The following is a 27,143-nucleotide window of genomic DNA, read 5'->3' as shown; positions in this document are numbered from 1 at the left end:
AGGCAAGGGCTAGGGAACTAGTGATGAAGGAAGGAGGACACCAAAAATCTTTCTGGCAAAGGCCGCAGTAGCAGCCATACCCAGTATCCGTGGCGATGCTCAGAAGGACACCAGCAGCAGCACCCCACAGCCAAAGCTGCCAGCATTGGGGTGCAACGCAGCACCAACAGTCCTTGCTGGATTGTGATTTTGGCCTCTGTTCTAGCTGCAACTTCTCCCTTTGTTCCCATTTTCCAAGCCTAATTTCCCAGCCTTGGTGTAAAATCCATCAGCTTTCCAAAATCCTTAAATGAGAGTTTTGGTTCTGCTGCTTATAACCAGGAACCCTGACTAATATAACCTCATTCCCAGAGTTCATCCAGCTTCAGCTCAAGCCCCAGAAAAGAAGTCTGTCTCCAGAAGGTGGCTTCTGTGAAGACTGAGGGACGACCCTAGGCTTAATCCAAAGCTGATTTGACTCTCACTTTGCAGGAGCCTACATCTCCCACAGTTCTCTAGGCTGGGATGTCTCCCAAGAAGGGGCTACACACACTGGGTCTCCCAATCCTGGGAATCAGCAGCTGTCGAGGGGACAAGGTGGACAGGAACTAGACTATGCATTCCAGGTCACTAAACACGGCACAGTGTGTTTTTTGTGTGATTTTTAAAATATATCTTTATTGATTTCAGAGAGAGAGAGGGAGAGGGAGAGAGAGAGGGAGAGAGAAACATCAATGATGAGGGAGTCATCATTGATCCGCTGCCTCCTGCACACCCCCAACTGGGGATCGAGCCCACAACCCAGACATGTGCCCTGACTGGGAACTGAATCACGATCTCCTGGATCCTAGGTAGATCAACCACTGAGCCACACCTGACCAGGCTGCACAGTGTGTTTTGAAAGCTCTCTCTCATCTGCCATGACCGAGACACCCCAGCACCAATTCCACCTGTATCAGGCTTTCACACTATTTGGGCAATTACTCTCCAGCTGGCTCTGTTCCATACAGGAGCACTGTTGTATGTCCTGTCCCTCACTGCCTGGCACAGCTGACAACAGGCCTACACAGGGAACCTCCCTTGGAAGACTCAGTCCGCTCCAATAGAGCAGAGCAGAAAAGCTCAGATTTATTAAAAGGCAAATATTGCGGTCCCAAGGAGGCGTAATAAAAGACTCAATGTGAGTAGAGAGCAACTGCTCCCCTTTCCACTGAAAGCAGAGTAAGAGGAAATGAACAGAAACTGCAATAGGAGGGATTGAAGCTAAGCAATGGGAATAACTGGGAAAGGTAGAAGGAATTGTGAGAGTTCTGTATATAATTCAGGGAAAAGATGTGGTCCTGACACATAGTAGGAGCATTTGATGGAGAATTAACAAATGAAACCAAGCAAGATGACCTCTCAAGGGCCACAGACCAGATTGAGATGAAGCCTCTCTGGAACCCGCCCGACTCCGGGTCCCACCACCACTCCACATTCTGATCGTTACGTATGGCCTGCGCTGAGGAAAATAATGCGTGTGAAAAGGCTAGAAGGCAGATGGAAAGTATTATTATTATTTTGTGTTTGTTTTCCTGTTTCTTTTCAAGAGCTCCTACAGGTATCCCCTTGGGCTCAGGTGTCCACCAGGCTGCAGGTTCCTCGGGGCTGACCCTCCATTGCCTCTTTCCTACACCCTTGGTACCCAGGTCAAGAGGAAGTCACACAAGAGATACTTGACTGCCTGAGCCTAGATGTCAAAACAGAAGAAGGAAAACAGACGACCGCAGAAAAGTGGCCACTGAGCAGAGCAGAGGGAAGCACTGAGCTCTAGGGTTGAGAAAACCTCACTGGGGAAATGCTGACTTTGAAAGCCACAAGCTGTACATTAGGGTTAGAGTAACCAGTTTTGCCAAGAGTAACAAAAAGGATTAGAGAGGTCGCTGTGTAGAAATGCTAGAAAAAAATGAAGAACCAAGCAGAAATGGAAAGTTAGATCCCTCTGGGCCAGAGGCAGTAGCCAAAAGGTCCTTTCAGGTGGTGAAGGGCTGGTTTTATTTCTTGCATGACCAAATAAACATCCCCAAGAAGCTGAGCAGTGCCTGTCTAGGCCTTGCGGGAGGCAGCTCTTGAAGAAAAGGAAGAGAGACTGGTAAAAACTGGTAGTAATAGCTGAGGAGGCAAGAGGGATTGGGCAAGATGAGGACTGAGGACAGATAAAGATGCCAGACCTGCTTTAAATTTCTCATCTTGGTGACTTAGCTGACTCCCTTTCTCTTCAAAAATCATCCCACCCCAGAAGCACAAAAATCTGGCCATTGCTTGGAACTCTGGGAGACTCTGATGCAGCAAGATTAGTTGGCCAATCGCATGATGATTTTGACTTAGTCATTAGTATAGGATGATCTACACAACTAATTGTTTTAAGGAAAGCAGATTATGTGTGTAATCCCATTAAAATGTTTCTATGAGGGTATGCGCCCAGAATGTGTTACTGAAAGAATGTTCACAAAAGTGTTTCATTTCAGGTGAGCATTATCATCTTAAGATGTTTCTTGTATTGCATAATTTTCTGCAATGAGTAGGTAACTCTTTATGATCAGGAAAATAACTATTTTTATTTGAAAATAGAAACACAGTAATGGGCCTAATCCCCAACTGTGAACACAGGTGAGTCTAGCCCTTTTAAAACTGCAGCATTTTTTTGTCCCAGGATGTCCCAGCAAGACAGAGCTGGGAAGGTGCTGAAACAGGTCAGTGCGGAGTTTCCCCAACAGAACTGTAGCACCTGTCAACTGAACAAAGACGAAGGCATGTTCTTTCCTAGAAGTCCTCTCGATGCAGGAGCTAGTTCCTCCTTTGCATATAGGTTCACTGTAGGCTAGCAAATTCAGGCTCCAAGCTCTTGGCCTTATTCTACTTATTTTTTCTGTAGGTTTTGGTTCCTAAGAAGGTGGGGATGCCCAGGCAGCAGGTACCTTGCCTTTTACTAAGTGATCCACTCAGTTCATCTCTTTCCTCAAATGGAACCAGACTGGCCATCTGTGCTATGCCATCTGAAGATGACATCCTACTCACTACGGAGATCCATTCCTCTTACAGGATACTGTTATTCCTTGTTTTTGTAAAAGTCCTGGAGGTCTGCCTAATAGTGAGCCTCCCCCCAGCACCACCTCTCCCCACCCTCCAAAAGCTCTCAAAACTAGTGAGTACCACCATACATACACACACACACTTACACACATACACACACGCACACACACACCCCTGGTCTACCAGAAGAGCAGAGTCACTAACTTGACCTGGTGCTTCTCAAAGGTGCCTTTACGCCAAGTCTTGTCCCAGGGATTTCAGAAGGGCTCAATCTGCAGCAGGCCAAACCTCTGCCCTGAGTGGCCCTCGGGTGGGGAATCCCTGATATGAGTGTACAGAAGCCCACAAGTCTAGCCCAGGTGCAATTCACTGATTAACTTGGGCTTGGAAATATAAATTCTTAAAACAGGAGAAAAAAAGAACTAATATTTACTGTATGCCCTCATATGCCAGGCATGATGCTAGGCTCTCACAGACAGACATGCACCACTGTGCCCGTAAGGCTCGGAGGAAAGCTGAGAGTAATAGGCATAATAAATGCCTAAGTGACAGGGACCCTTTGCAACACTGCAGGGAGTCCTCAGAAGTCAGGAACCTTTGCTAGAGACTTATTTTATAATTCACGAAGCTCTTCTGAAATCTCTACGTGAGGACCCTGCATTTGAACCAAAGTCCCAGAAAGGCAGTGTCGCCTCTGGGCATGAAATATGTCCACCAGTACACCCAAGGAGCCACCTTTCTCACGTGGTGTGCCCCCCAGAAATTCTCACACACTCCTCAATGGTGCCCAGACATCCCCTGCATAGGTCCTCCGGGCCTGCTGCCCCTCTCAACCCTCATGGCCCTGGCAGCCCGTCCCACTCCAGGGAACCCCCGGCTGTCCAGACCAGTCCCAAGCCCTCTCCAGGATCTTTCAAACCTGCTACCTTCCTCATTCATTCATTCATTCATTCATTCATTCATTCATTCATTTGCAAATGTTTGTCGAGTGTGTTCTGAATGACCCGAGCCCCAGTAACAGAAGGGAACACGGAGACTGCCAGGTGCCTTGTGCGTTTCCCTCTGCTAGTTGGCAGCGGAGCAGGTACGCATAACCTGTTAGCCGCCTCCTCAGCAGGGGTCCCCGCCCCAGCACCTCTCAGTCCCCAGCCGCAGGGGGAAGAAGACTGAAAACCGCTTTCCCCCCACCTCCCGGGCCCAGCCGCGCTCTCCCAGCGGTGCCCCGCTGCCGGGCCTCCCATACCCGGGCCATGGCCCGTCTTCTGCCCCCCGCCCCCCCCCCGCTCCGGCTCGGAAACCCAGCCCCGTTCCGGACACGTGACGCGCGCCCCGCGGTGCCCCGCACCGCCCGGGACCTCACCATCTCGGCGGCGCCTCCGCCGCCTCCGCCGCCAGCACGGCTGGGTGTTGACGCGTTGCCATCGCAACAAAGGGCCGCGTCCCCGGCCCAGGCCCCGCCCCTGCGCTCGGCCCCCGCCGGCCCAGGCGACGTGCGGGCGGGTGGCCGCGGAAACCTGAACCCCGCGTCCAACCGGCCCGGCCCGCCCGCCTGGCGCGCGCCCTGCCCCGCGCTTTGCCTTTGGCCGAATTCTCGGGTCAGGACCCGAACCCTCAAGGGAGTAGCTTGAGCCTCCGGGTCTAACTGCCAGCAGCCCCTCCGAGAGGAGGCCCAGGGTCGCGGCTTTCCCCAGACCCCCCGCTAAGGTTACCATGGTTACCGTGCCCCAGTGAGGTGCCAAGCCAAACCCTGATGAGAGTCTAGCCTGCAAGAAGCACCGAGGGTCAGAAGAAACAAGCTGCGCAGCAGGAGAATCAGGGTAGACCAAAGAAAGAACTTCCAGCCATGAGGATAGGTGTGTAGTTCCAAGAGCAGCTCCTTAAAACTGGGTCTCAGGCCTGCAGCTCAGAACCATCTAGGCGAGCTTATTAACAGACTATCTGAACTGAACTCTCTGGAACAGGCTTTAGGGAGTCTGCCTTTTACATTTCCCACTTTGTATATACTGTTCTGGAGGGGTTTGTAGGAGTTTTATGATTTTGCCAATTTGGATGAGCCCCTATGCCTCCCAACCTGCAGGGACAAAACTGAACTGACCCCCACAGCCTGCTGGCCACAACCCTCACCAAAGCTTTCCTACCTGACCCAGGACATTTTCCCCCCAGCGGACTGGCTGAGCTCTTAGGCCAAAAAGGAGTGGTGACTGGGGTTCTGTGAGCTGCTTTCTCGCTCCCAAACCTCTCTCCAAACCCCTCACAGCTGACCTTTCTGAAGCTTACTTCAACTTGACTTTTCCAAGCGGATCCCTGCATCCTGTGTCATTGGCTGCGGAGCCAGGGGCACTGAGGACGGTTCACAAGCCCCAGGGGACTGAGGGAGGGAGCTGGGGTCACCTCCAGCTGATTTTAAAAGGACTTACTCCAACAGGCTTTACATCCCTTCCCTAGATTTCTCAGCCTATCTCCTTTGGGATCCTCAAAAGGACAAGATTAGGGAGGGGAGGGGGCGGAGAGTACAAAATGTTGGAGGTGGGACCAGACGCAGGAGGATGCAAAAGTAGCTACTACCCCGGGCAGGCCAGAGAGGGGGGCACAACCCGCAGGGCTTGGGAGTGAGGGAAGGGCTTTTCTCTTCCTGGCTGCCTTCCTTTCCCAGCCTTGGCATCATAACCCCCTCTTCTCTGCAGCCCAGAGAGGCAGGAAGAAGTAACCAGCCCACTGTGGGCAGGGTGCTTCTCCTGAGTTTCCCACCCAGTCTTCCCAGCCACATCTCTATGGGGTAGTTATCATCCCCAAGGCCAAAAAAGTAAACTGAGGCCAAGAGACATAGCCGTCCCCTGGTTGAAAAGGGGCTACATGCTCAACCTGAAAAGCTCAGGGCAGGCCTGCATGGTGGCCTTGCAAACTCAGAGACAAAATAATCACAAAGAATGGTCTGAAATTAAAACTTTTAAAACATAAGCAGTTTATGGCTGGTAGCCATGTCCTGAGGCAGTATTTTTCCCTAACAAAGGTTAATTTTCACCTTAACTGTCGGTTGTCTTTTGCATCTGAGCTAACATACCTGATTAGCACTCGCCTTGCAAAACAGTAATTTCCCCTTCATCCGGACCCTCAATGCACCAGGGCAGAGCCCAGGAATCTTCTCATTGTTATTGATATCTTGTTGATTATTAACTATCCTGCACCCACCTATGTAAAAGAAGTATGTGTCTATCAGTTTACTTTTTATCCAGTCCCAGAGGTTTCCCCGCTTTGCTTCCCCCCCAATCTATCACCAATGGATTTCATGTAACCCACTTGTCTCCTTATGATTGTAATCTATAAAGCAAGGTGCAAAACTGCCATTCCCTGGAGCATTATCTCAATCCATTGAGATTTTGGCTTCCCAACAAGTGTCCACAGTTTGGCTTAAATAAACTCACAAAAATTCTTCACAGGTTTGAATTAGTTCTTACATGAGCAGTCCAAACTAAAAAGCTGGTGTTTTTGTCTCAGCCCGGGCTTCCTCTCTGAAGGAGAGATGTTAAGCAGGAAGGAGGGGCTGACAAAGTGCAGTGTAAGGAAATCACCTACAGGGATTTTGTTTGAATTTACCTCAAAGCTATCAATGCTTAAGCTTCAGGCCTCTCATTTACATGAATCCCTTGCAAAGCTAATATTAGGCCTCTTAGCAATGTGTCTACTTGGTTATGTATTTTTGTAAATTTACAACGGTAAGTGGGGGAATACATTTATTTTGGATTTAGTGAAACATGTTCGTGTGGTTCTCCATCGCTCACATGAAGTTACACTAATGCCCACTGTCCTGGGGTAGGAATGGCTGCCTGGAACACTCCCGCGGCTGCTCCACGTCACCTTGTTAACCTAAGAAACATTCAGACCTGTGAAGAATTTTTGTGAGTTTATTTGAGCCAAACTGTCGACACATACAAGGAAGCAAAATCTCAAGAGATTTGAGATTTTCCGGAAATCATCCTGGTAAAGGGGGAAATTACTTTGTTTTGCAAAGACAAGTGTTAAGTAAGTGTATTATCTCAGATGCAAAAGACAACCAACAGTTAAGGTGAAAATTAACCTTTGTTAGGAAAAAATACTGCCTTGGGGCATGACTACCCACCATAAACTCCTTATGTTTAAAAAGTTTTCATTTCAGACCATCCTTTGTAGTTATTTTAGGTCTCTGAGTTTGCAAGACAGCCACACAGGCCTGCCCTGAGCTTTTCAGGTTTAGTATGTGGCCCCTTTTCCTCCACAGCCTGATGTCGGGACAGAAAAGTGGTGATAGTATTCGCCGCGTGAACAGGTGCTATGGTACTCAACACCAAAAGTATATGCAGAGTGAAGGAAAAACAAGGTTTAAAACAAGCAAAGGCAAAAATCCAGTTTGTAAAAAAATTCTAACCCTCTACTGTGTCAAATTGGAAGTGGGAATTCTGTTCTAATCAATGTCTGGTCAAAACTGAAGTTCTCTCTGGCCAGGAAGAGAACCAGTAATGCAGCATATGTAATTATAAACATATTACACATCTCAGCAGAGAAAAGGCTGCCCCCAGAGGACCTAAACTTGCTGACTAGTTCTGTTTTTCCAAAAGTGATATGTTTTCTTTTTGGATCCCTCTCATAGGTAGAGTATTTTAAACACATGTGCCTACTTGAATTTTTCCATTTAAAAACTATCCCAGCCTTCTGTATTAGTTTTATACTGCTGCTGTAACAAATCACCACAAATTTAGTAGCTTGAAACAATACAAATTTATTATCTTACGGTTCCAGAGTTGGGCACAGGTCTCGCTGGGGTAAAACTGAGGTGTCAGCATGTTTGCATTCCTTCCAGAGGCTCTAGAGTCAATCTTTTTTACAGGTCTGAAGGCCACCTATGTTCCTTGACCCATGGGCCCCTTCCTCCATCTCTAAAGCCAGCAGCATCACATCTCTCTGAGTACTCTTCAGTGGTCCCATCTCCCTCTACTGGGAAAGGTTCTCATGTGATAAGGTTGGGCCCACCTGGATAATACAAGATAATCTCCCCATCTCAGGATCCTCAATTTAATCATATCTGCAAAGTCCCTTTTGTCATATATGGTAAATATTCACAAGTTCTGGGAATTAAGAGGTGGCCGTTTAGAGAACGGAAGGTGCATTATTCTGTCTACATCACCTCGCTAGGTAACAATGATAGTTTAAGAATCTATAATACTTTCAAAGGCTTGGAAGAGAAACACAAACATAAACAAAATGAAAAAAATGTATTTGAAAAGTTGATACAACTTGAATATGCCATTCTAAACTGTACTTTGGAAAGTGTCCTTGAAGAGTTAGGTGATACAAGTGAAATCTAACAGATTTGGACATATATCAAGAGTATATTTTCTTGTCCTGGCTGGTTTGGCTCAGTGGTTAGAGCGTCAGCCTGCGGACTGAAGGGTCCCAGGTTCAATTCTGGCCAAGGGCACGTACCTCAGCTGCAGGCTACCAACCAATCTCTCCCCCACCCCCACCCTCTCTGAAAAGCAATGGAAGAAATAACTTAGAGTGAGGATTAAGAAAAAAAATTAAAATAAAGTAAAAAAAAGAGTATATTTGCTTTTTTTTGGTCAACTTTAAATGTATGTATAAAGAACCATCAACAAAATAAAAAGGCAATTTATTGAATGGGGGAAATATTTGCAAATCATTTATCTGATAAGGGGTTAAAATCTAAAATATATAAAGAACTCATACAACTCAATAGCAAAATAACAATCTGATTTTAAAAGGGCAGAGGAATTGAATAGGCATTTTCCCAAAGATGATATTCCAATGAAAAGATGCACAGCAGCACCAATCATCAGGGAAATGCAAATCTAAACCACTTCATACCAGTTAGAATGTCTATTATCAAAAAGACAAAAGATATCAAGAGTTGGTCAGGATGTGAAGAAAAGGGACCCTGTGCACTGTTGGTGGGATTGTAAACTGGCAAAGCCACACTGAGCTTGGAGGCGCTTCAAAAAAATTAATAATAGAAGTACTATATGAATCCACCAGTGTCAGGGGTCGGGCGGACGCGGGGTGGAGATCAATGGGGGGAAAGGGGGACATCTGTAGTGCTTTCAACCATAAAGATAAATTTTAAAAAATAAAATAGCCCAGCCGGGCGTGGCTCAGCTGTTGAGCATCGACCTGTGATCCAGGAGATCACCGATTGATTCCCGGTCAGGGCACATGCCTGGGTTGTGGACTCGATCCCCAGTCAGGGGCGTGCAGGTCAATGACTCTGTCATCATTGATGTTTCTCTCTCTCTCTCCCTCTCCCTTCCTCCCTCTGAAATCAATAAAGACATATTAAAAAAACAAAGCTGTGCCTCTTGGGGGCTGTTTTAAAAAATAAAGTAAAATATAAAATAAAATAAATCCACCAATTTCACTTCTGGGTATACATCCACAGAAAACAAAAATACTAACTCAAAAAGATACCTGCACTCCCAAGTTTATTGCAGCATTATTTATAGTAGCTAAGATATGGAAACAACCTCAGTGTCCATCAATGGAAAAATGGATTTTAAAAACTGTAATATAAATACACTGAAATATTCAGCCATAAAAAGAAGGAAATCTTGTCATTTGTGACAACATCCATTGACCTTGAGGGCATTATACTAAGTGAAATAAGTCAGATAGATAAAGAAAAATACTGTACGATCTCACATATATGTGGAATCTAAAAAATAAACACCCGGCCAGTGTGGCTCAGCAGTTGAGCATGGTCCTATGATCCAGGAGATCGAGGTTCGATTCCCGGTCAGGGCACAGGCCCGGGTTGCGGGCTCGATCCCCAGCGAGGGGCGTGCAGGAGGCAGCCCATCAATGACTCTCATCATTGATGTTTCTCTCTCCCTCTCCCTCTCCCTCCCTCTCTCTGAAATCAATAAAGATATATTCAAATAAACAAACAAACAAAATGAACACAGATACAGAGAACAAACTGGTGATTGCGGGGGAGTGGGCTAAATGGTGGAAGTTGTCAAGAAGTACAAACTTCCACTTACAAGTCCTGAGGATGTGATGCACAGCATGGTGACTGTAGTTAACAATACTGTAATGTATATCTGAAAACTGCGGAGAGGAGATCTTAAAAGTTCTTCTCAGGAGAAAAAAAATTGTAACTATGTATGGTAATAAATGTTAACTAGGCTTATCGTGGTAATTACTTTGAGATATATATAAAAATATCAAATAATTATGTTGTACACCTGAAGCTAATGTTATATGTTAATTATAATCTCAATTTTAAAAATAATGGATTTAGCCCTGGCCGGTGTGGCTCAGTCGGTTGGGCGTCGGCCAGTCCACCGAAAGGTTGCCAGCTCAGTTCCGGTCGGGCACACAGCCAGGCTGCAGGTCCCATCCCGGTCAGGCGTGGGAGGGAGGCAGCTGATAGATGTTTCTCTCTCCCCCTCTCCTTCCCTCTCTCTCAAGCCAATTTTTAAAAACCATGGACTTATGAAACAAGTGGTAAAAATGAGCCATGAAATCAGTAGAAATTATTTTGAAATTGATAAGTAAATTGTAAAATTTTCAAATTATATCAAAAAAGGTAAGAGGAATAAACAAATTTTAAATATAATAAACACTTGGCTTATTTGATAATCCAATTAACAAGGAGAAGAAAATAATATGAGCACACTGGGAAAATATTAAGTTTCTTGATTTGACATAAAAAATTGACATTGATGAATATTGCATAAAACTCATATCAATACACTAAAGTAAGAACATCTGCTTAACGAGTGCCACCAATTTCGAGAACATTTCAGACTAATTCCTAAACAATGTCTTGAAATCCTACAACTCATCTAAGAACAAAATCTAGCACAGATGTTCCCAATTTGACACCATTAAAACTGATACGATTTTATCAACAAGCTATAAAATGAAAAGGAACATTCAGATGTATCATAATAATAAAGATGTTGATCAATCTATGCCAGAGGAAAGACTGAATTATCGTTCTGTTCTTTTTATATAAAGTAATGCTTTAAAGTCATTGTCATTTGGAGAGACAAAGAACAGGGAGCCCCAGAAGGTAAGGGTGAGCCAGCTGAGAGCTGTTGCAGGCAGCAGACTCACACACGTCTACATTACTCTTCTAGATATTATGTTTACAGCGTTTGGCAGATTTTTAAAAATTTATAATTTGTTGTGATTTATTATTTTAAATAAATGTTTACTCCTGTAATCAATGTTGTATCAATAATTTTGTATTGTTTTCCTCAACTGGGGCTTCCAAAATTGGATAAATAAGTAAAAAGGCAGCCTTTCCCTTCTCAGCAAATCTTGGCTCAAAACTGCAGCCATATCCAGCGGATATGGGGGGTGCCCACCCCTCCCCTCGGCACCCTCTTCCACGTTCTCCCCTGAGCCCTTCCTTTCCTTCCTCTCATTGCTACTCGCTGGCATCTTTGGGGTCTTCCTTCTATGCCATCCCCAAGCTCTCATTTCCCTCTCGTCGGCTCTGTTTCACTGCCCCACAGGTGAGAACATGGGGAAGGTTTAAGAAGCTGAAGGCGCCCGAGGAATAACACACAGGCACATTCTCAGCCCAATCCTAACCCCTCCCCTAGCTGCATGACCCTCCCTACCAGTTGCCACTCCCAGAGAAGTCTCTGGAACCCTGGTTGCTGGCCAGCGGCCAGGGGCCAGGGGCCAGGGGCCAGGAGCTCAGAGCCAGGAGAGCAGCTGGAAGCAGAGCCCAGCAGCCCTGGGCTGGGCTGGGTCCCACGGCTCCTCCTCACCCCACTGGGCCTTGGAGCCGTCCTGGGGCCGGTCAGGCAGGCCCTACCCCACTCCGCTGGCCTCCTGAGGGCTCCACACGCTGGCGGAGGCGGGAGGGATAGGAATTTTCACTCCGTGATGGATAAGCACATTTAAATGGGAGGAGCCCAGGAGATAAGACCCAGAGGAGCCATTTGGTTAAAATGAAAAGTCTGGACTCTCTCACTTGAGCCTGTAAGAGCAGTGAGAAGAAAGACTGATTCCTGACTCTCCTCTCTCCCTCCCTCCCTCCCTCTCTCCTTTAAATGCATTTAGGAACCTGCCCTTCTGAACACAGGGATCAGAGATGCTAAGGGTGAGTGTGGGGTGACAGTAGGAGGGCCACGTGTATAGAACGAGCAGAAGAGATGGGGCTGCCACTTGCTGTGGAAGAGTTTGTGTTAAATGTATGTGGGTCTTTGTTCCTGATGGTCTATTTTGCTCATGTTTTTTCTGAACTCCGTGCTACACACATCCTGGGAATTCTTCAGAACAGGAGCCCCACCTTCCTCTGGACCTGCCTCCTTTGCCCTGTGCAGCTTCTGCTCCTATTTTAGGGGTTACCAACTGCCCGTGAAGGGAATTCTGGGATGCCCACTCAGTTCTCAGGAAAGCACCATTTCTTCTAAGCTGTTAATAACCAATAATTCTATCTAGGACAGCCTAGGAGCTCCCCCATGAGTGGCGCTGCCTAGGGCGGCACAGTAAGGAAGGAAAGCAGAGACTGATTTGGGAGCCAGACTAGCAGGGTTTGAACCCTGGCTCAGCCACTTATAGCAGAGACCTTGAGCAACCTTCCCACTGATGTGGGCCCTGTTTCCTTATCTGGGAGGTGGGGTAATAGCCCAAAGGAGAGGCTCTGTGAAGAGAAGACCAGGCTCAAAAATCAATTTACACAGTGCCTGGTGGTTTTCTTCCCTTTTCCTTCCTCTGGAGCAGAGGATATTGGGGGTAGGTGGGTGTGGGGAAATGTCTTTGTCCTCAGTGTAGTATAAACACAACAGGACTCAGACTGCAAATCCTCAGTTGCAAGGGCGCCTGAAAGGTTATTTTTCTGCTCCCTTCTTCCTGGAACACTTGAACTCTCAAACACTAGCTTCAAGTCTTTCTAAAACAACGGAAGGCTTAAAACATAAATAAATATTTAAATGCATAAATTATTTTACTCAAAGTATGTGCTGCCTTCCTTCTTTCTTCAAAACTCTCTCTCATTCTTAAAAACTGTAGGGCCTCCCAGCTATAGCCCAAGGGACCAGGCACAGGGCAGAACCAGGGAGAGAGTTCGAGAACAGGAAGAAATTCAGGACCAAGGAGAAAGACTGTGGGCACCAGGGACAGAGCAGGGGGGCGGTGAAGCTGGGGAAGGGATATGGTTAGGGTGGGAGCAGAACTGGGGACAGCTGGGGGGGTACCTGTGACTGGCCCCGGGATCCAGAGTGAGGAGGGAGGGAAAGAGGAGAGGGCACAGGCCAGAAGGGCTATATCTCTTCCTGAGGGTGGTGCCACCCAATGAAAGAGGAGCTGAATCTCCAGAGAAGTGAGGGAGGGAGCCCCATTGTTGGTCATGTACACCCCCACCCTTCCACTCCTCCCCCCCCTCCCCCAACCTGGCCACTTTCCCACTGGGCAGGTATCACCCAGGCCAAGAAAAAAGACACTGAGGAATCTGTAGCCTCCCCCGACCCCCTTCAAAATGTCATCTCCACCCTCCAGCCCACCCCAGGTCCTTGGCACCAGATTTCCCGCCTACATGTGAGACCAGCATGGGCGCAGGACTGGGTGTCAGATACTGAGATAAGGCCAAGGAGGGGAAAACCGCCCAAGCAGGAAGTTACACAGCCTGGTTCCCCTGGCAACCCAGCCACAGTCGCCAAACAGTGCAGGGGAGGGGGAGGGACAACTCCCATTCGAGGCCTCAGGCCAGGGCCTTCAGTTTTCCTGTTAGAGAAACTTCTCTCCAGGCTCCTAAGACAGGGAGTGCCTAAGAATTCCGGAGGGGGGGGGGGTTAAAATGCAAATTTAAGGCACCACCCCCAGGCCTCCACGGGAGATTCTCAGCCTAGAACTAACTTAATCTGCATTTCTAACCAGCGCCCAGGTGACTCCGTGCAGTCTGAGGCCACCACTTAGAGAGCAGAACACTTTTCACAAAGTTGGGACTCCCTGTGGCAGGTTGGGGGAAGATACAGGATAGAGCCTGGGGCATCCCAAACACCTGTGCCCACAGAGTCTACAGCCAGCCCCAGCCCCAGGGGTGCTTGACTTTGGGTCCTTTCAACTTCCAGTGAGTAACCAGGAGTCCAGGCACCTGGATTCTAGTAAATGCAGAACCAGTTTAAAACCACAGACCGATGGAGCTCCTTCTGGGCCAGGAACTATTCTGAAACCCTGAGCCATATGAAGACACACATGGTATGCTTTCTTCTCTCAAGAACCCTGGGTCCTGGCATACCAGTCTCTAGGTTTCAGTTTCTCCCTTCTCTCCAAAGAGTATAAAAGTACAAAATCCTCCCCAAGAGGGGATGAGTCTCCCTGGAATTATTACCTATGGAAGTGCCCTGAAAGTAAAACTCTCAGATACTGTCCTGGTGGCTTTTATTGCTGGAGGTAAAAGTTGGGTTGTCAGGGGGCTCCAAAAGGTCAGGGAGCCTTGAGGACAGAAACCCTAAATTGCGGGATCCAGGGGCTGGGCCTCGGGCTCTCTCCATTAGTTCCTTTCTGAAGCTGCCAGATCTTCATTGGGCTTAAAGGGGCGGCTCCTGCAAAACTGAACTTCCTGCACCTCTTCCAGGCCTGACCTCTCCCTTCCTCACTGTGGCCCTGGCCTCCACCCACAGAAAAATTGCAGTTCATGTTGGCTGCAGACCAAACCCTTCCCCAGGGTCAGCCACCTCACAGGGGAGCCCTATGATAGGAAGAGCAAATTAGCTTGGGCTTATTTTGTCATAGGTTTAAATCCCATGTCAGGCCACTAGCTGGGTTCTACAGTTACTTTTGCTCACTTAGCCTCAGTTTCCTCATCTGTAAAATGGGAGAGAATAATACGGTTGGGTGAAAGTAGGTGTGCAGTTATGAGTACTGAAAACAGAGTTTATTCTTGTATTATTATTTATTAATTATTGTATTATTTTCCATACCAACAACTATAAACCTACTCTTGCCCCACGTTAGCCCCTCTGAAATTTGTGGTGAACTCAAGCCCCTTCTCCTGGATTTCCCATCCCAGCAACAGACAACACAATTTGCTTAGTCGCTGAAGCCAGTAGCCTGTCTTTCTGGACCTCTCTCCCATCTTAATGCTCCACAATCAACCGAGAGCACTAAACAATTTTGAAATCCATCCCTGCTGGCCCTCCCCTTAACCCAGGCCACTCTCACTTCAGCCTGGACTCCTCCTCAAGCCTGTGTGCCTCAGTATCTTCCCCAACCCTAGACTGTTCTCTACTCCTCAGTCTAAGGAAATTTTCTAAAGAGAGCACAACTCTCATCTCGTCATTCCCCTGCATAAAATCCTCCAGTGGCTCCCTGTGCCTGTAATGAAATGTCCAAAATTATTCATTTGACTTTGAAGCTCCTTGGATGATCTGGCCCTGTCTCCCCTTTTCAATGGCATTTCTCAGCACCTCACCCCGCACACCTGTAGACACATACATTCTACAGTCCAGTGCTGTACAGTCCCACTTCCAGCCCGTGCACATACCGCACATCTGCCTGGAACGCTCCTCACAACCACTGGCCTCTTCTTCATGCTTCCAAATGTCCTTAAATCCTCAGTTCAGACATCATCTTCCAGAAATTTTCACCAACATCCCTCGTGTTAAGCCCCTTCCTGTGAGTTCTCAGTACCCAGACTCTCATCACACCACATCACATTATATCACAACTGGCTCTTTGCTTTTCTAGCTCCTCCCAGGAGGGCAGAGACTATATATATATATATATATATATATATATATTTTTTTTTTTTTTTTTAAATATGTCTTTATTGATTTCAGAGAGAAGGAGAGGGAAAGAGAAACATCAACGATGGGAGTCATTGATCAGCTGCCTCCTGCACGCCCCTTACTGGGGATTGAGCCCACAACCTGGGCATGTGCCCTGATGGGGGAATCAAACCATGATCTCCTGAATCATACGTAGGATGATTCTCAACTGCTGAGCCACACCGGCCGGGCTCTATCTGTCTTGTTTGCTGCTATATCCCCCAACACCCAGAAGATGCTTTGCCCTGAATGGGTGCTCAAGAAATATTTTTTGAAATAATGAAAGAAAAACTATAGGTTAAGCTCTAGCACACTGACTAGCAGAAAAGTGGTAATAAATACCATCAGCAGCATGGTTCATTCCCATACTTGGCCACATCTTTCCCATGGAAACACAATTCAAAATTCTGGTCCTGCCAACAGTGGGTGAAATGGTATGACAACCCTGGGGATGTTTGTCCGACCCTCCCATTTCCCCTCCCCAGTGATGTTGATCTGTCCCTGTCCAATCCCTGGTCCCCACCCTGACTCAGGCCTCTGCCCTCCCCCACAGCAGGCAGGAAAGGAATATCCTCTCAACCCCTCCTGAAACTTCATCTCTGACCATAGAGCCAGTGACTGCTCCTTTTTCTGGAGGAGTTCCCCTAACCTGCAGCCTCACTGCCCTGGGCAGAGCAGGGGAGAGGATCCCTGAGATAGGCAGCCTCAACTTGCCATGACATCACCACCAGCCTCCACTCTGGAAACGACCCAGGACAGGGAGGTTGGTGGCTGATCCTTTGGGAAGAGCCCTATTTGCATTCCTCCAGAGATGCATATCACTATCTTTCTCAGTAACCATAGCTGCTGTGTTTCATCCCTGCAGGACTGTGCACTATTTGAGCAAAGGGATCATATATTAATCTTCATATCTCCCAGGCCTGACAGAGTAAAACCCCAACAACTCTTGAATGGACGAATACATGAATTAAGAAATGGGTGTATATGAGCTTTCCCAGGCAGAATTTTCCATTTCCCACCTTTAGAAGATGGGATTTGTCCTATTGTTGAAGACCTTCCTCCTGACCCTTCAGAGATTCTGGAGGCTAGTAGCCTTCAGAGTCAGGATAATTTTTCCATCTAACCTAAATTTCTCTAGATACAACTTCAGTGCATTTTCTTTTCATCTACCGCCATAGCCATTGGGACTAAACCGTATTTCTTTGTGAGGAGACAATTACTAATTTATCCTTTAGCCCTCTCTTCAACAAATATGATCTGGGGCACTTTATTGTTCCCTCCCTGGGGCCCTATGGTCCGGCCCTTTCCCTGTTCCACTGCTCCTTGGGCTGTTTGCCAAGCTCTCAAAGGCCTCTCTGGGCTGTAGAGGTAGGAATGGGACATACTGTTCTCCAGGGAGCCATGTGCCACCAGATTCTTACACCCACCACACAGTACTCATACCTCTCTGAACCCATAGTCCCCAAGCCTCGGTAAACACATGCTCACAGGCAGCCTCCATACAGACTCATGCCCCCCACCTGAGCCTAGTCCTATGAATTCTCACACACCTGGACACACTCACGTGCACAGGGATAAACCGCACAGGCCTGCAGCCAGCCAAGCAAGGCGGAGCCCAAAGCCGGCCCTCGGCCTCCCCTCCAACTCTCTTTCCCATTGGCCACGAAGAGCCGAGCCTCCTTCCTCTCCACCTCCAGCGATTTCTACTTCAAGGCTGAAGGCAAGGAGTAAATGAACCAGAGTTGGCTCCTCTCTCTTCCTCCTGCCCCCCTCCCGTTTCCCCCCAAGTCCTCGATGCACCTTCCATCTGCCCAGAGCAACACCCCACTCTCCATCCCCTCCCCAGCCTCCACTCCTCCGGCTGCAGGGGGCACTGCCTTCTCAGGGTTTTTCCTTTTGGAAACAAACACTGGGGAAGCATTGGAAACTGACAGGCAGGGCCAGTGATGGGAGGGTTGCTGAGATCCTGGGCTGGTAGGGCCAGGGGTCGCCAGCCCAGGGGACTCAGCCACATGGGAGCAGTGTGATACTCATTCATTTATTCAACACCTTTTTTCACCGTCATCCCCCTGCAGCCCCTCTTCTTGCTGAGCCTGGAACAGCACAGATTTAGCCAGACTCCTAGCCAGGTTGACCTGGGCTCAAATCCCTGTCCCTCCACTTACTCTTTAAGTGTCCTTGGGCAAATTTCTTGCCCCAAGACCCAGTGTGCTCATCTGGAAACAAAATGGAGGAATACAGTAATATCTACCTCATAGGCTCTTTTAAAAATATATATATATATCTTTATTGATTTCAGAGAGAGGGAGAGACATCAATGATGAGAGCAAGCCACTGATCTGCTGCCTCCTGCACACCCCCTACTGGGGATTGAGCCCGCAACCCGGGCATGTGCCCTGACCGGAATCGAGCCCCGATCTCCTGGATCCTAGGTTGATGCCAACTGCTGAGCCACGCCTGGCTGGGCTCACGGGCTCTTTAGCATGCTGTCTCATGAACTCCCGAGGCAGGTGGCCAGTAATTTACAGCTATAGTTAAATTAGGGAAGGTGCAAATGGTTTGTTTTCAGTATAAATACCAGCAAATTCAATGTTTTCTCTGTAATGACATCACTGTCCTTCAGTGGCATTCCACAAAACCTTCCAGATTGGGAGATAAAGGGGGTGGAAGGATGGTTAATCCCCTGGGAATCTGCACATCGGCAGCAGCCTACCTTATCTTTGCCATAGCCCAAGGACTGCAGCCAGCAAGCCAATACCATCTCTTGCTGATGTGGTGTCCCATCAGGCTGAGACACTGGGCTGACCTCTCCTGTACAGCCCTAGCAGGGGCTTGCCACACAGTAGGTGCTTCTTGGCAAAGGGAGCCACAGTGGGGCAGGGGAATGGTGGGAGAAAGAATACAAGCTCACTGGTTATCAAATCTGCATAATCCGTCACAGGCACAATGTCGAGGCTTTCGCCTCCCTAAGGAAACAGATGCCTGGAAGTAGAAAGCGGGGGTGAGACAATGGAGGCCAGGCCCCTGGGCTGGCTGACTGGAGTGGGACCTGATATGGGAAGCTGACCCAGGGTCTCTCAAGTTCTCCTCTGACACAGGGTCTGACGGAAGGGCCATGGAGTAAAGGTGAGAAACCAGAGGTTAGAAACTAAGGGTAGAACATTCATGCCTGGGTGAGGGCTAGGAGCTTGGAACCACCTGACTCCAAAACCTGATTATCTTGGTCCAAGGCTAGAAGGGAAGTTTGCTGCTAGTCTCTCCCCAGCAAGCAGCTCACACATTCATGGGATCAATCAACAAGCCTTCCTCCTTCCAGCCACCACAACCCACTCCCTGCTCATTCCCGAGCTTGCCAGTTCTTCACCATGGAAACCCCTGCCTGGGGCTCCAAGCTAGTCTGGCCATCTTGCCCCAAGCCTGTATGAGGGGCCTCCCCACTGAGACTTGCCAGTACCCAGGGCTGTACCAACAGCCAGCCCCACTCCCCTGCAGTGACTGAGACGCAGTTCTGGAGGGTGGAAGAAGCCCAGCTAGGAGCACCTGGCAGAACTGCCCAATTCCTTGGGTGAGTGAAGGCCCCACTCCCTGTGGACATTGCCCACATATCTTGCATTATGGCTCCTAGCCCAAGAGGAGTTGAGAGGGCCTGTCCCTTCTCAACCCCAACCTACCCTCACCTAAACCAAAGGAGAAAGATGAAGGAAATCAAAGATGGGGGTGAGGATTGCAACCTTTCATCTCAAAACGCCCCCGCCCCATATTCTTCAGTCACTGCACTCCCTCCATATTCCCTCTCCAACAGTGGGCTCAGTGGCCCCAGACACAGCCAGAGTCCATCCAAAAAAAGGGAGATTCTTTATTTAAATCAGCAAACTCAGATTCTTCAAGCCCCAGCCCATAATGGGCAGCCCTCCCTCCCCTCATCCCACCCCTTAGCCACAGCGAGGGGAATGGAAAATGAGAAGCCAAGAGGGCCTCTGCCAGGGCAGGCTGCCTATGTGTGGTGAGCCCAGTCCAGCTGTGGCAGGGGTGGCAGCTGCCACAGACCCCTCCCTATAAATTCCCTGCAGCCACAGCTGTGGGGGAGGCATATTTGTGGAAGGCCCGAAGGCAGCGTCGCTGACCCCCAGCCATGGAATGGGTTGAAGGCACAGAGATCAGGGGAGAGGAGGTCTGGAGGAGGAAAAGGCCCTAAATTTTGGTCCCAGGGAAAAAGAGGCCAGTTGGTCCAGTTTTTGTGGATTTGGAGAAGGGAATGTATTAGTAAGCACAGGGGGAGAGGCTGCCATTGGGCACCCCCAGAGGAGACACACCAGGCCAGGCCCTCACCCTGGCAGAGGAAAGTGTGAGAACTCTAGGGGGCTCTTGGGGAATGTCACTGCTAAAATATATATATATATATATATATTAACCATCCAAGGAAGGGCAGGAGCAGGGCTGGGGTGGATCAGAGGATCTGGCGCGGCATCCCGTAGCCGGTCATGCCTGCCTGGGACGCCCCGCGGTTGGTGCCCATCTGTAACCCAATCACGTTCTTGCCCTCTTGCAGCTGGTTGTCTGAGAAGTTCCGAGGGTTCTCCTTGGACTTCCTAAGTGGAGAGGGAGTGTTGGTTAGGAGGAGGCTGAGGCTGCCCCAGTAATGTTTTCCCTGGACAGAACACAGGCTTTGCCAGCTCTGTCCTTGAGCTCTCTGAAGCCACCTCTTCCTCTCTCAAATGGGACAGTCCCGTGTCAGGGGATCAGTTGTTTTCTAGGGACAGGACCTGGACAGCCCCAGCAATACTCACTTAGGAAACCAGTTGGGATCCCCAGAGAAAAGCCCATCATCCCGGGCCACTGCCAGTCCACCCAGGTTCATCAGCGTCCGCTGCACACAGGCCATGTTTTTTCCTGGGAAGGAGAAGGGGGGTGTTGGCCTCAGCAGAGCTGGGGTCCTGGAGGCCAGGGTTCCACCTCTATCACTAAGTCAGCAGGCCCAGATCCAAATTCTTTTCCTCTTTATCCCCATACCCTTTTCCATACCAGCCCCCGGCACGGTCAACTCCGTAAAACACAAGCACACGCGAGCGCACACATGCCTATGTCGCATACACCCCGCTCTGTCCTCAGAGTGCCAGAAACCTGGCCCTTCTCCCTGGTCACAGTGGCCCAGCCCAGTCTCTGGTCTTCTGGAGGACAGCACTGAGGCCCAGGCCCACCTTCCCAGAGGTCCACGGTCTGGAAGATGTCGGTGGTGTTGATGCCGTAGCGCTCGGCTGCTTGCAGGAACTGAGAGATCTGCTCCATCTGCTTGAAGGCCATGGTAGAGGCCTGGATCTTCTTCACTGGGGCCTGCCCCTCAGGGTACAGTCCGTTAATGAGCTCACACAGCACCTGGGTGAGCATGAAGTGTGCAGAGATGAGGCCATGACTACTGAAGATCAGAATGCGCCACCCCCACGCCAGAGACACAGAACCACAGAGGTTTCTCTCCTACCTGAACACACCTGGAGTAAGCCTCAGGCTCTTCCAGGCCAGCCCGTGCCTCTGAGGCCAGAGTGAAAACCTCACTATTTTAATATCACTGACTAGAGAATACCCCCAGCAGTTCTTCCTTGGGGCATCCGTGTGTCACTTGGGGCCTCCCACAGCAGAGAGGCCCATTCACCCTCCCCTTCTCTCAAGGGGAGGGAAGAAAGCATGAGTCCTCAGGAAGAAGTTGGGTTAGGTAAGCTCCCAGTTCTTTAGGTGAAACAATCCCCAGTACCCCAGACCCAGCCCTGCTCTCCCAGCACATCCAGCCATAGGGGACCAGCTCTCACCGTGCCATCCTTGAGCCAGTTCTGGAAGTTCTCACGCCCAGGCTGGGGCCGGCCCACATCCTTGCGGCACTGGGTGGTAATCCACTGGATCAGAATCTGCTCCAGGTCTGCATCATACTGTTTCTCAATCTTCTGCTGCACCTCCCGGCTCAGGCCATAGGCAGGTCCTCTGTTGGCCATTCTGAAAGGTGGTGGTAGCTGTGGGGAGCTAGGAAGGAGACACACCCAAGTCTTTGGTCAGTACTCTGCAGGCTGTGGGGTAGGGGGGCTCTGCCTGCAAGGATACACATCATATCCCCATGGTGGGCCCCAGAGGTGAGAATAGCTGCCAAATGAGGGAACTCTCATCTTGACCCCTGAACATGGGCTAGAATAACACTGCTCAGAACTCTGGCCACACAGGTCACTTCTGGGTTCCCCCGCCCCTATGACAAGCAGTCCGTTTATTATTAAGGCTTCCCACTAGATTTCATTTGAATGGTTCCATTACTAAAATGAAATATAAAGCCCACTTTATAGAATATGGGGTAACTAAGGCCAAGACTGAGGGGTTAGGCCCTCATTTGGGGTGGTAAGTTTGTCATTCTAACTCCAACCCTGCTTTTTTTTCAGTCCTGGGAAGAAGGATTTGGGGAAAGGAGAAAGAATATAGAGTGGCTTGGGAAGCCCATGCCAGGACTGGCTGGATGCACCCTCAATCAGTCACTGTGCTTTAACTGAGCACCCACTACTTGTGCTAGGAATTGTAGAAGAGATAGAAGTCATTTATCCTAAAGTTGCCCACAGTACCATCAGAAAGACAAAGTGAACACATAGAAGAGGGTTGTGCAGGACAAAATACCGAACTGCTCAGTCGGAACATATATTGTAGGAATTCAGTTACTAAGTATGGGCAGAAGCAGCTTGTAGGGATTCCTGGAAGAGGTAGGTCTAAGTACACCCTTCACAGATTTCAGCAGGGGAAAGGAACTTCCCATGAGGAACCAGGCAATAAAAACAAATTCTACTTTCCTTTCTGGATGCTGTGGTAGGCAGAATAATGGTCCCCCCAAAGATGTCTATGTCCTAACTGCCACAACCTGTGAATGTTGCCTTATATGGTAAAAAGGGGATTTTGCAGATGTGATTGAATTAAGAATCTTGAGATAGGGAGAGTACCCTGGATCATCCAGGTGGGCCCAGTATACTCACAACAAGGGTCCTCATCAGCAAGTGAGTCAGAGTGGGGAAAGTGAGAAGGAAGCAGAAGTAGGAATGTTGCGGGGCCATGAGCCAAACAATGCAGGTGATCTCTAGAAGGTGGAAAAGGTAAGGAAATGGATTCCCCCTAAACCCCCCATGAGGAATGCAGCCCTGCCCACACCTTGATTTTAGCCAGTGAGACCTTTGTTGGGGTCTTTAGAACTGTAAGATATTAAATGCATGTTGCTTTAAGTTACTAAGTTTGTAGTAATTTGTTACATCAGGAATAGGGAACTAGGAGCCCTGGATGGTATTTCTAGGGAACAATGGGAGGGACTTAGTTTGAGGTTAGGAAGAACCGGGTGGTTTCCAGATCGATGGCCTGAGTTGGCAGCACCTCACTGTGTGTCCCCACCCACCACCTCACTGCCCAGATCCCACACTCAGGGGCCTGTAGGCAATGCTACCGATGCCAGGACCCCATCCCCTCCCTGGGTGGGCAACTTGTTGCTTGAAATAGAGCTGTCTGGTTGCTCATAAAAGGGGATCCCCTAGGACAGGCACCTGTGCTCAAAGAGAAAAAAGGAGCCACTCCCTCTCCCTACATCTGGCTCCATGCCAGGTCAGATTTAAGGGATGAAGTCATTCTGGCTCCCTCTCCCCCACACCCCAGGTTAAACAATCCTGCCACCCCCTCAATGGGCCTTAAGGCATGGCCTCAATACGTCATCAGGCCACAGGGGCAGCAGCTGTGGTCCTCTCACACCTCTCGGCCCGTGATCCTGCCTCAGGCCTGTCGCCCCCTTCCCCGCATCTAACATGGCTGCTCCTTTCCTCTCCAGCTTATCCAGCTGCACGTTTCCGGCAGAGTCCTCCCCATAAATCAGTTATTTTTAAACCTCATTAAGAGCAACCCGTCCCACCTCACTTCCCCCAGCCTGAAAGCCAGGCCAGATAAATGGTGGCCTGGGCCTTGACCTCACACGACCAGCCACACACACACTCACACACACAACAGAGCTGGGAGAGGGCAGGAGGACCAGTGACTGAGGCTTGTAGAGAAGAGACAAGATTTCCCCCAGGCCAGCCCCAACTGCTCAGTCACCACTCAGTCTAAGACCTGTGACCCTGTCACACAGGGGCATGGCTGACCGCTTAGGAGGAAGGGGCTGGGGCTGGGGGCTACTGCCTTTTCCCAGGAAGCCACCCTTTCCCAGCACAACGTCTAGACCTCTTCGGGGGGCAGCTTCACTATGGTCACTTGGGCCTCAAGGTGTGTGTCCATGAGCCCAAGTAGCCTCAAGCCCAGGGATCACAGTGGCCCAGAGAGAAAAAGGGCAGAAGAATGATTAACCCAGATGCCAGGATTAGGAGGAGAGAGCAGGCCCGAAGCCTGGCTCTTCCAGTGTCCCCCACGGGCAGGACGGACACAGCCCTCCAGACCCACTTCTGGAGACAGGGTGGACTCTGAGGGCCCCTCCCCCACTCTGGAGCCAGGCTCCACTGTGGGGCCACTGCCCTAGAGCCCTGAGGTGCCAGAGTCATAGGGCAGAGCTCTGGGGAGGGGCAGACCCAGCTGGACCCAGCCTGTGGCAGCTGGTTCCCCTCCCCACCCCCACACCAGCAGGCGAGGGCTGATGGGCTGTGGCTGCTGGAGCAGGAGTGGCCCACCCTAGTGACACCCACAGGACCTACTGCTGCCCTCCCTCAAAGGAGGGGAAGACAGCCAGTTGCCTGCTGGGCTGGGGAGAAGCCGTGTGGGAGATGCCCAGAGCAGAGGATCCAATGTGAAGACAACAGCTGAAAGACTTGGGGGGTGGGTTGTCTGTGAGTAACCTAAACTGGAGATCCGCCTACGTCTGTGGGAACAGCCCTGCACCCCCACGCAGAAGGGTACAATAGTTGGGAAAGGAGCAGAGGCCACAAAAGGCACTCGGGCCCTCGGCCCTGCCCAGACCCCGGGCTGGAAGCTTACCTCACCTCCCAGACCAATGCCAAGGAAAAGGCGGATGCGCGGTGGGGGTGGGAGGATTTGAAGGTTCCCGGCTGGAGGTTTAAATGGAAAGACAAAGGGACTCTCCATTCATTGTGCATGTAACACGGGGAAACTTCCCAGCTCAGAACTGGGATAAAGACTGTTCTAAAAGGGCTAAATGGGAGTACCTGTCCCCAGAGCAAAGTGCCACATGGAACAAGCAGAAGCAAACCTACGATTGGGGCAGTCCTCTCGCCAAGAGTCAGTGAGCAGGAGAGAAAACAAGCTCCACAAACAGGAAGCCACAAGGCCTGCAGGAGGAGGGGGGAGGAGGGGAGGTTGTCATGGCTACTGTGTACCAAACAGACAGGGGGCAGGGTGGGGGCACCCGACTGAAACATGCACTCAGCACGGAGGAGCCCTGAGCAGGCTCCAAGCACCGGGCAGAGGTGGGTCCTCGGGAAAGGGGCCGCCCCGGCAGGTCTCAGGAACCGCCAGGTGCGAGGCGCTCTGCAAGGGCGCAGCTGGGGGGGACAGGGCACACTGGAGGAGATGGGAAGCTCTGAGTGTGGAGGCAGAAGTATCCTCAAGGAAATGGTTCTGGAGAAGAAGTGCCCTGGGAACAGAGGGTGTATTCTGAGCTAAAGCCCCACACCTGGAAATCCTGTTGGGAGAAGGGATGGGGTGAAGACAGGATTAGAGACCAATGGGGGGGGGGGGTAGAATAGGCACTGGGAATGGGAGAGGGGGTTGCAGTCAGGCAAAGACTACCTGTTGGTTCTGGAATGGTAAGGCCCTGCGGGCCCCACCCTACCTTAGGCTCCTCTGCAGATTTAGGTCATGCCCGTGCCCTAGGAGAACCTGGGAGGGGGTTGAGCCGGGGAGATGTCCCTCCGTCTGGTGCCCTGGAGGCAGAGAGCTAACCAGGGAGAGCCCACCCGAGTGTCCTGCAGGGGACCTGCAGCAGCTCACCCTCACCTCCACCCGCTGCCTCCTGCTCCCTGATACCAAGTTCCCCCAGAACTTCCCCGGTGCGGGCTCCAGGGGGCCGGCAGCGCGGGAAGGCCGCGGGCAACTTCCGGCCCCGCAGGTCCAGCCCCCTCCTGGCCACACCCAGGGCAGTGAAGTCGGCGGGGTGAGTCACGCCGCCCGCCGCTGGGGTGACGCAGTGGTCTGGGCAGCCCGCCGGCCTGCCCGCAGCCGCCACCGGCTTTCTCAGCAGCGGGAGGCATGGGGTGCGGGCCTCGGCTCACGTAGGAGCGGGAGAGCCTGGAAAGCACCCCCCCCCCCCCGCACACACACTGGCAGGGCACCCGGGGCGGGCGGGCGCGGCCAGGGCTGCAGCCCCCAGACGCCTGCGCTAGGGGGACTCTCCTGGAGTAGCCTGGGGCTTCAATTCCCGCCTGAACCCTGGAAAGAGAGGCCACCGTGGGACCCGAGAGCAAGCCCATGACCCCGAGTCCCCAGGAAACGAGTTGGCAGAATTAGTAGGAGAAAGGAGGCCTCGGGGCGCGCAGAGCCCAGGCGCCCGCACGTGCTCCGGGAACCAGGAAGCGCGGGGTCGCGCAGAGCTGGCGGGGGACCCGGGGGACGCGCCGTCTCGGGGCCAACTCACCGATCCCGGGCGCCCTCCTTCTCACCCGAGGGGGCCCTGGCTGGAGCCGCGCGTGGGGTGCAGCCCCCGAGTCCCTGCTCCCGGCAGGATCCCCGTCGGTGCACCCGCAACAGCGCCTGACCTCATCGCCCAGCAATGCCGGCCGGGGCTGGGGGCAGAACCTGACAGCGCGGGGCCAGGCGGTCATCGGCCCTCGCCTCCCAGCCTTTGGTCCCTACCCTCAGTGGGGCTGTTCGCCAGCAGGGCTTCTCGCTTTCTAGAGACACCCCCACCCCCACCTCCCCCCAAACCTGCTCACCGTCGGGCGGGCTGAGCGCGCACACGCAGGCGGGGATGCAGGGCGAGTGGAGCGCTAGGGTAGGGCTGGGGGTTTTCAGCGGCTCCCGCCTGGGACGGGGCGGACCGGGGGCGGGGCGAGGGCTGGGAGGGCTTAAAGAGGCCGTAGCGCGAGTTTTGGACCGTGGTTAGAAGAGAGGGGCTGTGGATGAGACCTGGGTTAAAGGGTCTGGGGAGTCCGGGCCTCCAAGGGCAGCGGCAGTGGTCTGCACCCAGGACCACCCCTACCCCCCAACCCTAGAGCCAGTGGACTTGTGCCCCAGTGGGAAATTTCCTGCCTAGTTAGCTCAAGACTGTGGGCGAGTTTATGTGGGAAGAATCCTCTTGGTTTAAAAAGGGCTGTTAGGTAAACGGAGGCACAGGACACCCCCACCCCTCAACTAACTAGGGTGTGAAAGGATTGGGGC

General features: G+C 50.8%; 1 protein-coding gene across 1 annotated transcript; it reads right to left on the bottom strand.

Moving 5' to 3' along the window:
- Window positions 1–19,663: 19,663 nt before the first annotated feature.
- TAGLN2 (transgelin 2) lies at window positions 19,664–26,717 on the bottom strand. The gene is made up of 5 exons (XM_016215602.2): window positions 26,699–26,717; window positions 21,629–21,836; window positions 21,026–21,200; window positions 20,615–20,717; window positions 19,664–20,416 (listed from the first exon to the last, which is right to left on the bottom strand). Exons 2-5 carry the CDS (start codon window positions 21,806–21,808, stop codon window positions 20,275–20,277), a joined length of 600 nt encoding a protein of 199 aa, XP_016071088.1. The 5' UTR covers window positions 21,809–21,836; window positions 26,699–26,717; the 3' UTR covers window positions 19,664–20,274.
- Between the last annotated feature and the right edge of the window lie 426 nt (window positions 26,718–27,143).

The sequence above is a fragment of the Miniopterus natalensis genome, chromosome 19 (assembly GCF_054644295.1).
Source record: "Miniopterus natalensis isolate mMinNat1 chromosome 19, mMinNat1.hap1, whole genome shotgun sequence".
NCBI lineage: Eukaryota > Metazoa > Chordata > Mammalia > Chiroptera > Miniopteridae > Miniopterus > Miniopterus natalensis.
The sequence above is the reverse complement of the archived record's forward strand: the minus strand, read 5'-3'. Positions and strand labels throughout refer to the sequence as shown.

What these genes read in the sequence shown, in the direction of transcription:
- TAGLN2 (XM_016215602.2), bottom strand. Translation starts at nt 21,808, where the DNA reads ATGGCCAACAGAGGACCTGCCTATGGCCTGAGCCGGGAGGTGCAGCAG. An exon ending in ACTGGCTCAAGGATGGCACG is followed by an intron (nt 21,201 to 21,628) that starts GTGAGAGCTGGT and finishes ATGCTCACCCAG; the next exon opens with GTGCTGTGTGAGCTCATTAA. An exon ending in GACCGTGGACCTCTGGGAAG is followed by an intron (nt 20,718 to 21,025) that starts GTGGGCCTGGGC and finishes TCTCCTTCCCAG; the next exon opens with GAAAAAACATGGCCTGTGTG.